Below are 14478 nucleotides of genomic sequence, written 5' to 3'. Positions count from 1 at the left end.
CCTTTTCCCCCCGAAGCATCATATAACAGTAGTGCTTTACAATACACCCTTGGTAGGAACCTCAGTAGCTTTTAGAATAAAGCCACCGTATTTCCCATCTATGATAATAATGCACAAATATGGAAATCCTCCTTGTTTGAAGATGAAGTCATTCAGCTTCAGATGGGAAGTAATATTTCATCTTAATATATTCTCATTTAATCCAGTGATCAGTGTCACCTTGGAGGCCACCAGTGTGTCTTTTACCTCTCCTTCTGCAGGGCCACAATAACAAAGTAGAGGTCAAGGGATTCCACTTTAACCCTTGACCTCAGGCGGTGGCCACCGTCAGGGCCGGTCAGTAAGATTAATACCCTGCAGGACACTCATTATTCATACTCAGCCAGAGATAGATTACATAGGTATATGAAGTTTGAGGACACTGCTTCGCTTTAGAGGCCTTTAGCCCTGTGGTCAGTTACTAAATGTCTGGTCTTGCGCTAATGTGGTTCGATGTGGACCAGTGTTGGATATTGTTTAAATCAGCATAGATTTTAGTTAGACTACTTTGGGAAACAGAATATGCTGTAAAACATTGCTGGCTTCCACACAATCGATTTGTGTTGTGACAACATGAAGGAATTAAGTTGACTGAGCATAAAACAATTTAGTTGTTCCAAAAAAACAAAAACTTGATTTTAAATAAGTAGTTTGAACAAACAATAAATGTCTTTTTTTAGTGTAAATTCCAAACTCCATTTTATTATATAATGCTTGTTAACTTTACTTAATCTTGGTCTATTATTTTTAAACATTTTAATTCTTTTGTTTGATCCTTCAAGTCTGAACACCTGTGATACTTTATTTTTTTTATTTTTTAATAACTATTTGTATTTTATGAAAATTAATTAAATCTAAACATGTCATACTTATTTTAGTTTTTATTCTAATGTTTTATTCAAAATTTAGTTTTGTTTAGTTTTTTGTCTTTTGTTGTTTTTGTTTTGTTTTCTTTTAATTTTTTTGTTATGTTTTGTTTAGATTATTTGTTTTTATTTTGTTTTTGTTTGTTGTATTTTTTTATTTTTTATTTTATTTGTTTTGTTATGTTCTACTTTTTTTTGTCCCATTTTATTTTGTTGGTTTTATTTGAGCTTCATAAAATCTATTTAAAATTATTTGATTTTATTATTATGTAAACAAAACTTTCCTAATACTAATGTTTTATTTAATGTTATTTTTGACTATTTTTATTTTTTGTAATTTTATTTATTTATTCGTTTTTAATTAGTTTGAAGCTTATAGTCAAATCTGAATCTGTTATACTCTACTTGTTTTCATATTTTATTCTCATGTTTATTTAGTTTTCATTTTTTTCTTGTTGTTTTTTATATATTTTTAACTCATAAAATTATTTAAATATATATATATATATATATATATATATATATATATATATATATATATATTTTTTTTTTTTTTTTGTAAACAAAACTCCTATGATACTAATCTTTTTGTGTATTAAAGTTTGTTTATAAATTTGTTTGCTAGTTTTGACTGCTATATTTATTTATTTATTTTCAATTAGTTTGTTTAATGATATTCAAACTTTTAGTATACAGTATTGACATAGGTTTTTATTTATTTATTCTATTTTATTTTTTGATTTTGTTTTATGTGGTCTAACGTTTTTTCTCTTTTTTCGCTTGTAGAAAAGCTGAAGTTAAATAAATAGCCTCAACAACTCTCCATAATCAAATAAAAATCTACCACAGATTTCAAGCATGTGATTTTAATGTATACGTTTAACAGTGCTGTCATACATCTATGCATATGCTGGCAGCCTTGTAATAAACCACTAATCACGTACAGCACCGTTAACCTGTCAAAGCAATCAGCCTTTCCTCCTCAGCCACTACAGAACACAGTCTCAGTCTCAAATTCGCTTCTACCTCCAAACTGTCTCCTCCATTTTCAATATATGATAATTTATATATGGAACAGTAAGAGATATCATGGGGCGGCTATCATTCAGTTATCTGTCTCCCTTATTAAAAATGTACGCGTGTGCACCGGGGAAACAATATAGAAATATAAATCATAAAGCTGAAGGCATGCCCTCTGTATCGCTAAATTATTCATTCTTCCGCCCCCAAACCATGAGCTCACCTCTGGACCTTCAGTATCGCCACACCTGCTGCTAATACTGTACTCTACTGCACTGCAGATGGAGATGATAGATTGCTCGCTGCTGTTTATTTCTTAACATTTGTTTTGAGTATATATTAAGGATGCATTTTTTTATTGTAAGAATGTTTTGTTGTGTTGTTTTAATGTCAAAAAATCAGTTTAAAAATATTATAATTTATTTTATAAATAAAACTCATGATATTCAAACTTTTAGTATATTGAGAAACTTTAACTTTGTGATGATTAAAGTTTTTTTTGTAAGGATTGTAACGATGGCATCATCATCATCATCAGCTAATCATGTAAAAATCAGTGCCTTCTTTTCATTATTGGCCAGACGCTTGATTCTTCTCAGTTGAAAAAAAGCAAACCCACCATCCCACAAACACTGAATATTAGAAGTGTTATCATCTTAAAGTTGAGCTCCTAAAATACAACATCCAAGGCTCTACAAAAAGTTTTATGAGGTTTGGCAGCCTATTCTATCATACATTGAATGCCCAATGGGTTATTATATCCTATGTGAAAGTTTATCCTCAATTTACTAATTGTATTGTATTGTATTGTATTTTATTGTATTGTATTGTATTTATTTATTTGTTTTATTTATTTATTTATGTTTATTTATCTATTTATTTATTTACTTATCTATCTATCTATCTATCTATCTATCTATCTATCTATCTATCTATCTATCTATCTATCTATCTATCTATCTATCTATCTATCTATCTATCTATCTATCTATCTATCTATCTATCTATCTATCTATCTATCTATCTATCTATCTATCTATCTATCTATTTCCACCCTCTTTCTTTTCAGGGTGTGTGTATATTTGTAGCTATGTACTGTGTTAATATGTTCAATATGTGTGTTGTGGGAAAATTGAACACTATTAAAACCAATACAAAAATTTGAGTAATAATTAATTACTGTTTTATAGTAAGTGACCCTTGATCACAAAACAGGTCTTATGGTGCATCTTGTTTTTATGTACAAATACAAATAATTATAAAAAATATATTAAAACATATTCAGAATACCTTGTATGGGTCAAAATGACATTTTTCTTTAATAGCAAAAGAAAATTGCAATAATATTTAAAGATCATGCTCCATAAAGATATTTTGTAAATATTTGAGTGTAAATACATCAAAAATGATTTGTGAAGCACTTTATACAGACCATTTTAAAAGTGATTATCTCAGTATTGTAGAATTTTTTTTAACCCTTAAATTCAAAATTTCCAAATACTTGTATCTTGGCTAATCATTGTCCTATCTTAACAAATTTTAAATCAGTTTAAATGCACATGCAGTATATCAGTTTGCAACTATTTTACCATCCTAATGAAATAAGTAGATAGTTTTGTGTCTGTGTGTCAAGTTTTTTTTCTGTATTTTATTTTGACACCAGGAGAACATTCGAACGACACAGAAACGCCAACCCATGCTCGAACTATCGACCTTCTTGCTGTGACAGTGCTAACCAACTTTTTTATTTTATTTTATTTTATTTTTTATTTTAATTCATTCATTCATTTTCTTGTTGGCTTAGTCTCTTTATTAATACGGGGGTGCCACAGCAAAATAAACCACCAACTTATCCAGCTGGTTTTTACGCAGCGGATGCCCTTCCAGCCACAACCTCTCTGGGAAACATCCACACACACACATTCACACACAAACACACACTCATACACTACTGGCAATTTAGCCTACCCAATTCACCTGTACCGCATGTCTTTGGACTGTAGGGGAAACCGGAGCACCCGTAGGAAACCCACGTAAACGCAGGGAGAACATGCAAACTCCACAAAGAAACGCCAACTGAGCCGAGGCTCGAACCAGCAACCCAGCGACCTTCTAGCTGTAAGGCGACAGCACTACCTACTGCACCACTGCTTCGCCCCTTTATTTCATTTTATTTTTTTATGTCTTTTTATGTCATTTTAATTTCAGATTAACTCTTTATAAAAAGGACCAAAGTCCATATTTACCATCCACTATAAAGTTTTGTGCATGTGTGTTGAGTATTTTGTTTTTGTTTCGTTTCGTTTAGTTCAGTTTCGTTTGTTTTGTTTATTTAATTTTAGTTTTGGTCATTTTATGTAATATTATTTTCAGATTAATTCTTCGCAAAAAAGCAAAATTGATGTTTAGTGATTGGTAAATGATTAATAAAATCCATATTTAATTACGAAGAACATGGATAATGTGGGATTGCATTGGAAAAGTACCATTACATTTTCAAATAAAATTACTCATTATTTTAATGCATTTTTTTAAACAAACAAGCAAACAAACAAACAAACCAAATGCGTTATAGTAGAGAATGTGATAATAATGACATGATCCAATTTTTTCAGCTTTTTTTTGTTTTATTAACATTCCATTGGATGTGTAAACCTCAGCCTAGTAGCTCTTGAGTAGTTTGTCAGTTTGCAGGTCAGCATTGTTTCTCCAGTGGTAAACGGTGTTTCCCTTCTGCCACACTCACTTCCTCCTGAGCGATTGACACGTTGCCCTCCTGTAAAAAGTTGACAAATGATTTCTGTAACATTTACTTACACAATCGATAGCTCTGACAAATTCCACCTGCACCATGATTAATGCTGCCGCAGCCCTGCTTGCCATCTTTCTCTCTCTCTCTCTCTCTCTCTCTCTCTCTTTCTTCATGTCTCTCTCTCTCTCTTCCCCTTTCTCTTTCTCTGTCTGTCTCTCTCTCTATTTCCCTTTTCTCTCTTTCTCTCTGTCTCTGTTGCCCTCGAGGGGCTGCACAGCTCACTGAAAGCAGATGTGTGTGTTTATATGTGTGTGTGTGTCTTCGATCATGAGCGAGGTTTTCCCCAACATCTCTTTGATAAAGCCAAAGCCCCGAGCTGTAACTACAGTGTTGTAAACAGCGGGACAGCTTAATCACAGCCATGCGTCTCAGTCAGCTGTGCCGCTCATGTCTTTCCTCTTACACACTTCTACGCACACACACTCATTTACTGTATGGATTTTAACATCGCACACGATCGGCATGCTTTACTGTCATTAAATGGACATTTACGAGGCCCTGAACATCTATATGAAGAATGTAACGCATGCTGACATAAGTCTGTCTGTGTGTATGTACAGTACACACTTGTTTGTGGCTGTGTAGGGGATATTGTTTTCATTAGTTGAAGTTGTGTTGTTCATTTCTGTTTGTGTTTAATACTACTAACAATAGATGGTATTAAGTAAAAAATCTAGATGGTATAAAGTTGTTCTCAGTAATAGTATCAGTTAATATGAATAATACAGTATTAGATCAGTAATATTTAATTAAATAACTGATATTTATATAGTTGAAGTCAGAATTATTAGCGCCCCTGTTTATTTTTTCCCCAATGTCTGTTTAATGGAAAACATATTTTCTCAACACATTTCTGATCATAGTAGTTTTAATAACTCATTTTTAATAACTGATTTATTTTATCTTTGCCATGATGACAGTAAATAATATTTTACTAAATCTTTTTCAAGACACTTCTATACAGCTTAAAGTAACAACCTAACTAGGGTAATTAGGTTAACTAGGCAGGTAAGAGTAATTAGGCAAGTCACTGTATTACGGTGGTTTGTTCTGTAGACTATTGAAAAACAAATTAGCTTAAAGTGGCTAATAATTTTGACCTTAAAATAGTGTTTAAAAATGTAAAACTGCTTTTATTCTAGCCGAAATAAAACAAATAAGACTTTCTCCAGAAGAAAAAAAAATTATTTGACTCACTGTGAAAATTTCCTTGCTCTGTTAAACATCATTTAGGAAATATATATATATATATATATATATATATATATATATATATATATATATATATATATATATATATATATATATATATATATAATAAATAAAAATAAAAAATTCAGAGGGGGGGGCTAATAATTCTGACAAACTGTGTGCGTATGTGTATATATATATATATATATATATATATATATATATATATATATATATATATATATATATATATATATATATATATATAAAATAAAAAATGTCATTGTCAATTAAAGCTCAATTAATATATGTATGCAATATTTTGCAGTATTTGTATATATGAATATTTGTATGTATGAATATATAATTTAAAACAATCTTAATTAGAATATGTACACTATCTTAATGTTTTTATTATTATTGACAATTTATCTCTTCCAATTTTACAATTCATAGAACTCAGATTTAAGTTGTGGTAAATTAGTGTCCATTTACATAGTATTGTCATTAAAGTCGATACAATTGTAAATAACTTTTTTTATGCTTTTGCACGGCTAATTATCAAATGCATATTTCAGATAGTTAATTCAGATTGCATGGACCACACTGAAAGCTAGCATGAAACAGCCTTTATACTGTATATAGTGCATGTTCATTATCACAATACTCTAAATCACTGAATTATTAAATATCGGCTCATGTCTAGGTTATATATATGAAGGCTTCAGATGCAAAAATCACTATGTACCGTCTAAGGTTTTGTTCTATTATAAGCATTTTTCTCAGGATCCTGTTTGTGTTCAGTTATTTCAGTTTAAAGTCAACGCAAAAGGGCATATTATTTGCCAGAAAAGTAGATTTACTGAACATACACACAGGAGCAAGAGAAAAATGTCCACTTTTAATAGTAATTTAGTAACTGTAAGAAATCTGCCTTTTTCTAATATTTTACTACCATTTACCCATTTACTAATGAGACTTTAATATAAAGTGTTACATAATGCACTTCGTAGTGCTTTAGCAATATTAGTTTACTCTGAACATGTATATACCATAAAACAATACACTATATATTTTTATTGATTGTTAAAATGTAACCTTTTTCGCAACACACTGTGATAATTTTTCTTAATGTGATAAACACTTCATTAATTAATCACAACCAAAAATTAGATACCACTATAAGCCTATACACACCTGCATGCCAGTGATCCTATATTAATATTACATGTTGCGTCAATTATTTGTCAAGCAGATCCAACAAAGCACTTTATCTCTGCCATAAACCTCTACAATAAAACAACCTATTCCTCAACTTAACTAGAAGCAAATCCTATATTGCATTCAAATAAAGAGAGGATCGTCTATCCTGTGCAAATAACACACCGCTATCCAAACAGAGGAGCTAAATCGCAACCTGCTGACATACGGTGTATATGCATATACATACATATGTACATACAGCTCTAGTGTATGTGTCTACTCTCAGCCTATCCGAGCTTGCTTGACTGTATTTGTATAGAGGAGCAGAAGGAACTGGGGGTGAAAGCAGTCTTAATCTCACCGAGAGAGAGAGAGAAAGAGGAGGTTTGTGTGTGGTATCTCACAGAAAAGGATAATGGCCTCTCGCAGGCTGGAAAAAGAAGCCCATGTAGTGCCGCTGACAGACAAGGTCACCCAGAACTGTGGGGCGGGGAGGCGGAGGTGGCCTTGAAAGGCAGGCCTCAATCTCAGCCTCGCAGGATTCGGGTTTATAACACTGTATCCTGGATTTACATTCACCTAGAGGGGGCACAGCACTAATCAAACACTGTAATACAGCTGGCCATTCCCTCACAGTATGTCGGTCAGTCAGTTTATCTCACAGTGGTGCGTTTCTGTACTCGAAAGGGTTATGCAAATGCTATTATTGTTATTACGTTTGCTGGATATGCTTAAGGGTGTAATTTTTGACTTTTTGTAATCAAATCTTGTTTTTTTTTTTTTCAATTCACATCTCTGTTTGAGTTTTTTTATTTTTTTTTTTTTGGTGTGTGTGTGTATGAATGTGTGGCGAACCTCCTCAGATCATCTGCTCCCTCCACCAATCGTCTCGCAGCGTCCTTGATCCCACTTCTTCTCTGATTGGCTGGACACCTTAGCCGTGGGCATTTCTATAGATGACAGCCAATCAGACGACAGTACGCGCAGAAACAGGAGGCCAGGCCAAGGCCGAGCTGTAATGGAGAGTCTGTCCATCGCTTTTAACCACCTCCTGCTTTTGATTGCACACATATACACTTTTAGCACCTTACCATGATCATTGTGTTACATAAAAACATGTTGCTGTACCAGGATGTGAATCTATACATGTATATGTATGTATGTATGTATGTATGTATGTATGTATGTATGTATGTATATATATATATATACATATATATATATATACACACACACATACACACACACACACACACACACACATATATATATATATATATATATATATATATATATATATATATATATATATATATATATATATATATATATATATAAACACACACACACACACACACATATATATATATATACACATATATTTTATATTTGCCATGATGACAGTAAATAATATTTGACTTGATATTTTTCAAGACTCTTCTATACAGCTTAAAGTGACATTTAAAGGCTTAACTAGGTTAATTAGATTAACTAGGCAGGTTAGGGTAATTAAGCAAGTTATTGTATAATGATGGTTTGTTCTGTAGACTATCGAAGAAAATTTCTAAACTGTTTTTTTTTTTTTTTTTTTTAAGTTAAAGCTAGCTTTTATTCTAGCCGAAAAAAAAAAAAAAAACTTTCTCCTCAAGAAAAAATATTATCAGACATACTGTGAAAGTATGAAAGGGGGGCTAATAATTCTGACTTCAACTGTGTATATGTATGTGTATATATAGTGTATACCCCTTCACATGGCTTATTTTTTCACTTTTTTCTTACACATGCACAAACACTGCTGGTATCATGCACGCTGCTATCAAGCGTGTTTTTGTATCCGTCAAGTGTTGCTCTCACAGTAAAACAGGCTTCAGTTCATCAGAGACCCTATACAGACACACACACACACACACACACACACACACACACACACACACACACACACACACACACACACACAAAAAGACACTCTCACTTCAAAGTCAAACAAAAGGGCCGCAAATAGATAAAACACAGATCTGTCCGTTAGAGGTGGAGGATTATTAGCGACGTCTCGTTTCAGCCATTTGGACGTAAATAGATTGTATTTGAGAATCGGGTGATTTGTTGGGACGTGGCATTATTATTGGTGTGCTTATCAATTACGAGACTTAACCGGATCAAACCTGAACGGTCTGATTTGTGTTTGTATCAGTAAATGTGCAAAATGCGCTGTGGCAGACGGGTTTTGGGGTGATGGATCTTTTGTAGCGTTTGTTTAGCAGCTTAGAAACGCTCTTTAATCTGGCGCTGTATGCGTTCCCTCACCCCAGGTTCTTAAAAGGTGAGCTGTTTTTTTTTTTGGCATATAATTAAAATAACACTGACAAAAAAAAAAAATAAATACGTTGAATTTTCCAGGATGTCACAGTGGTGTCAGTCACAGCTCGCAGAGATCAAGTCATTGTTGTGTTATGTGCATGAAGTCGGCTGGTTTGTGACAGTCGGACAAAAGAGCACTAAAGAGGCAGTCCAGCAGCGGGTTATGGGGGTCTGAGCCCCAGTGAGGGGCTGCGCTGACCTGCGCTGACCGATGGCCCGGAGGCCAGACCCTGTCGCCTGCTCGCCCCTTGAGGAGGTGCTTGCCAGGGCAGGAGGGCATGGGAAGAGTCCGGGACTCTGCAAATGCGTGTTAACAGAGAGGGAAAAAGGCTCTTGAGTCTTTTAGAAAATGGCATGCGGAGATTGCGAAGTTTGAATCCTAAACATAGCAACATAAAAGCCTTTGTAAGCCATTAAGACTGCAACTCATGATGATGGTATTGTGCTGTCAGATGTGATTTCAAAGCATTAGTTTAAGCTTATTTTGATATATTGTGCTTTTTTATGTATTACACATTTCTTCTTTCTGTTATTGTTATTTTTTGTGGGGTTTGCTTTTAATTTATATTATTATTATTATTATTATTATTATTATTATTAATAATATCATCATTACTATTATCATCATCATCATCATTGTTGTTATTATTATTATTATTAGTATTATTATTATTATCATAATCCATCATCATCATCATCATTATTATTATTATTATTATTATTATTATTATTATTATTATTATTAATATCATCATTACTATTATCATCATCATCATCATCATTGTTATTATTATTATTATTATTATTATTATTATTTTGTTCTACATTTCAATGAATTTAGTCTGAACTGCATAACATTTGTTTAGACCTTTTAGATTATTTTAACAGATTAGAATTCTTAAACTATTATTAACTGTATTTTGTTACTAGACTTGTAAGGTATACCTTTAATTTTTCTTTTATTTTTAAGTTTATGTATCTTTTAAAAGAAATTTTAAATTATATAAATTGCTATTACAACATGTAATTTTGTTGCTTAAATACTATTTTCTATTCTGTTATTTTCCACATCTATCATTTTATCTATAATTATCTATTTTACTATTAATTTTACTATTAAATAGTAATTAAATAATTTGTTTTATATTTAATAATTGATAACAATATGATTTATTTAAAATATGTTTATTTTGACACTTTTTTTGAGTGACAGTAAAAATGTTGGTTTCATTATTATTTTTTTTTTTCATTTTTCTATTTCATTTTTTTGCGGAAACTTAAAAGTTTTTTGTCTTTTATCTTTTTTAAATAATACTTAAAAACTATACTAATATAGCTAATTCCAATCATTCATTTTGAATTGTACATACCCACTATACATAGACATTTGTAATTGTTTATCTACCTGCACACTTCTGATTACTAATAGCAAACTGTACATATATTCATTTATTGTAAATCTCTGTTTATAGCTAATATAATGTTCATAGTACATCCATCTGTAAATATCATCCATAGTTTTTCTATAACTGCACTTTATAACTTAAAACTATATTCTGCACTAACTGCTATTGCACCTCTGGTTAGACCTAAACGACATTTCGTTGCCTTGTACTTGTACATGTGTAATGACAATAAAGTTGAATCTAATCTAATTATAGTATAACTATTTATAACAAACTTTATAACTAGTATAACTTATTTTATTAGTTTTAAACCAAATTTAGCTTTAAAACGCTAAACAAACATACTTTTCATGAACTTTTATTACTGTTTTTGCTTTATTTCCTTTTGATTTTCCTTTTCTTTATCTACATGACATATATTCAGATTTTAGGTTGTCTAATCTGTTTTTATTTTGTATAAACTTCATATTAACTGATATTGTAATACTTTTTAACTCAGTTTAGTTTTAAAGTGTATAATATAATATACTAACATTCTATCTAACATTAACGTAAGCAAATAACTAAATAAACAAATATACTTTAATCAGTTACTCTATTACCACTTAATCACTCTATCCCCACTTTAAATTTATAATGAACTACTATTAATGCGATTGCTTAATACTTTAATTCTATTGTTGCATCTACTACTGATTTTCTCCTAAACAACACTGATGCAAATAAACACATTGGGTTTTCTAATCTTATTGAGCACTGAATATATGCCGTAATTCTTGAGATATGCTTTAATGATGCAGTAAATTAGTGGCAGTGGCAGTAAGTTAAAAAAAAACTCACCTCAGTCCAGTCAGCTTCAACAAATGAATCTATACATTTCTTTATTTTTTATTTAGATTTCGTAACTATTGATGAGAATGGGCTGCTGCGAGTTTGTTTGTCATATCTAGGCATTCTTCTGTTCTGTTCTTGGGTCATTTTTCCAACCTGCCACCAGTGGGCAGTGGCACCGAGCAGCACTGAGCCTGCTTTACCACACAGTCTTTACCACAACACCACACTGAGAGCTGACCCACAGCAACTAACTGCACTTTTCAAACCCACAGCTGGTCAGTCTAAAATAACTTCAATAAACCACTGTCCGACTAGATTTCCAGGAAAATGACATTTATTTCATCCGAAGCTGAATCAGGGTTGAAATTAATGTTGGCTGTAGTTTTATAATTTGATGATGGCATGGATTTTGTGTTGAGTGCATTTTAATTAGTTTTATGTATGACTCAATTAAAGTCAGATTTTAAAATTTGCTTAAAAGTGTAAATTAGCCATAATCTTATATTAATGTTCTCCAGTTTGGTTATTATTCCTGAAAAAGCTTGTTTGCATCGATTAGATAGGAAAATGCTGTGCAGTCCATCATGTGATTTTATTATTCTTGTTTTCTATTGAATGGAGATTAATATTTTAAGTAAATGGTTAAAATAATAAAATAATATTTGAAGTCTGAAAGAAACTTTGATTGTGATGGTTATTACGTATTCTCTTCTGCCAGAGTCTGTCTGTGTATGATATTCTTATTTTATTTTATTTTTTATAGCTAGGCAGCAAAACAACTGTCTGACTGTTTCATATATAAAATTTAATATAAATATATATTCATATATAAAATTAAATATAAAATTTAAATGTTTATTTATTTATTTATTTATTCATGATTTTGGATTTATTAATGTAACACTAATGACAATAATTAATAATAAATAAATAACAACAACAATAATAATAATAATAAAATTAATAATAATAATAATAATAACAACAACAACAAAATAAAAATAATAATAATATTCCTCAATAGTAATAACAATAACTATTATTACTACTACTATTATTAATTGTTATCATCATTATTATTAATTTAACAGTACTATTATATTAATATCAATAACAATATTGATCATAATAACAACAATGAAATTCATCAATAATAATAATAATAATAATAATAATAATAATAATAATAATAATAATAATAATAATAATCCTCAATAGTAATCGGGGCAACTATTATTATTATTATTATTATTATTATTAATAATATTATTATCAATATTATCATTATTATTAATTTAACAGTACTATTTTATTAATAACAATTTTTATCATAATAACAAAAATTCAATTCCTCAATAATAATACTAATAATAATAACAATAATAATCCTTAATAGTAATATCAACAACTATTATTATTATTATTATTATTATTATTATTAAAGTAACACTATTTTAAAATTAATAACAGTAATTTTGATCACAGTAACAACTATGAAATCAAAAGTATTTTTTAAATCATATTACTACTAATTATAAAAATATTAATCTTAATAGTGAAATTTCTCAATCATATGTTTTAATTTAATTGAATAAATACATTGTACAATTTAAACATTTGAGTTTTGACTGTATTGTTACATATTTAAAACTCATTACATTTCACACACATACACTTATAAATCACATAAACAAGCTTGATTTGTTTTCTGTAATGCAACCTAATAGCAGCATCCCTCTTTATGGTGAATGTCATCGCACTAAATTTGAGCTCACATGAAAGCAGCACTGACCTCCGTTTGTATGGAGAGCCGCTCTAATCCCTCTCTCAACAGTTCACTCCTCTACTTGCAATGCCACACAATGGCGTGACTCACAGCGCTGGCATACATGCCTCTCCCCGGACACCTTGCTTTATTATGAAGGGGCCGGTTTGTTTTGGCAACTACACTACAATCAGAAAGAGCACTGGAGCCTGTTTATTTGTTTATTCATTTGTATGTGTTTTGTCTCTCAGGAGGGCTACGGGGTGATTGTGCTGAACCCCAACGAGAACTCTCTGGAGGTGGAGAAGGTTTCAGATCCAGCCAAGAAAGCGTCCCCGGATGCCTCTGATGAGCCGGCTGAAAAGAGAGAGAGGAAGGAGGAGCGGGAGAACAAGAAAAAGAAGGACTTCTATGAGAAGTATCGCAACCCGCAGAAGGAAAGAGAGATGGAGCACATCCCCATACGAGTGAGTGGCTGAGGGAGGATGATGGGTATGAAGAGAGAAAAAGAGAGATGGATAGAGAAAGGAATATGGGGTGAAACAGAGGGTGAGAGGGGGTTTTAGGCAGCTGAGTGAGTGGCCCACACATGTGCAGTCAGGAGGATGTGGAGTGTTTGGATTCCATCCAGATTTTTTTTCATATCTCTTTTTTTTTTTTACCTCTTGCTTGATAAGCACAGTGTTTATTCAGGGATATATTTAAACTTTTGTTATTTTATATGTGTTTTTTATTTATTTATTAATTTATTTAAATTTTATTTTATTTTATTTACTTTATTTTATTTTTATTAGTTATTTAGTTCATTTATTTATTTTATTTTGTTTTTTATTTTATATATATTTTTTATTTATTAATTTTGTTTATTTAATGTGTTTATTTTATTATTATGTAGTTATTTATTTTCTTTTTATTTTGTTTTATTAGTCATTTAGTTCATTTATTTTTTTTATTTTGTTATTTATTTTATTTTATTTAATTTTA

The 14478-nt window shown here is 30.8% G+C and overlaps 1 protein-coding gene across 2 annotated transcripts in view; it reads left to right on the top strand.

Moving 5' to 3' along the window:
• Window positions 1-14478, top strand: part of arb2a (ARB2 cotranscriptional regulator A) — a 319558-nt gene that overhangs the window by 118396 nt on the left and 186684 nt on the right. For both annotated transcript variants that reach the window (NM_200418.3, NM_001431106.2), the window contains 1 exon segment: window positions 13746-13961. In NM_200418.3, coding sequence (NP_956712.3) covers window positions 13746-13961 — 216 coding nt within the window.

The sequence above is a fragment of the Danio rerio genome, chromosome 5 (assembly GCF_052040795.2).
Source record: "Danio rerio strain M-AB ecotype USA chromosome 5, GRCz13ab, whole genome shotgun sequence".
Taxonomy (NCBI): Eukaryota; Metazoa; Chordata; class Actinopteri; order Cypriniformes; family Danionidae; genus Danio; species Danio rerio.
This window is presented reverse-complemented; position numbering and strand designations above follow the sequence as displayed.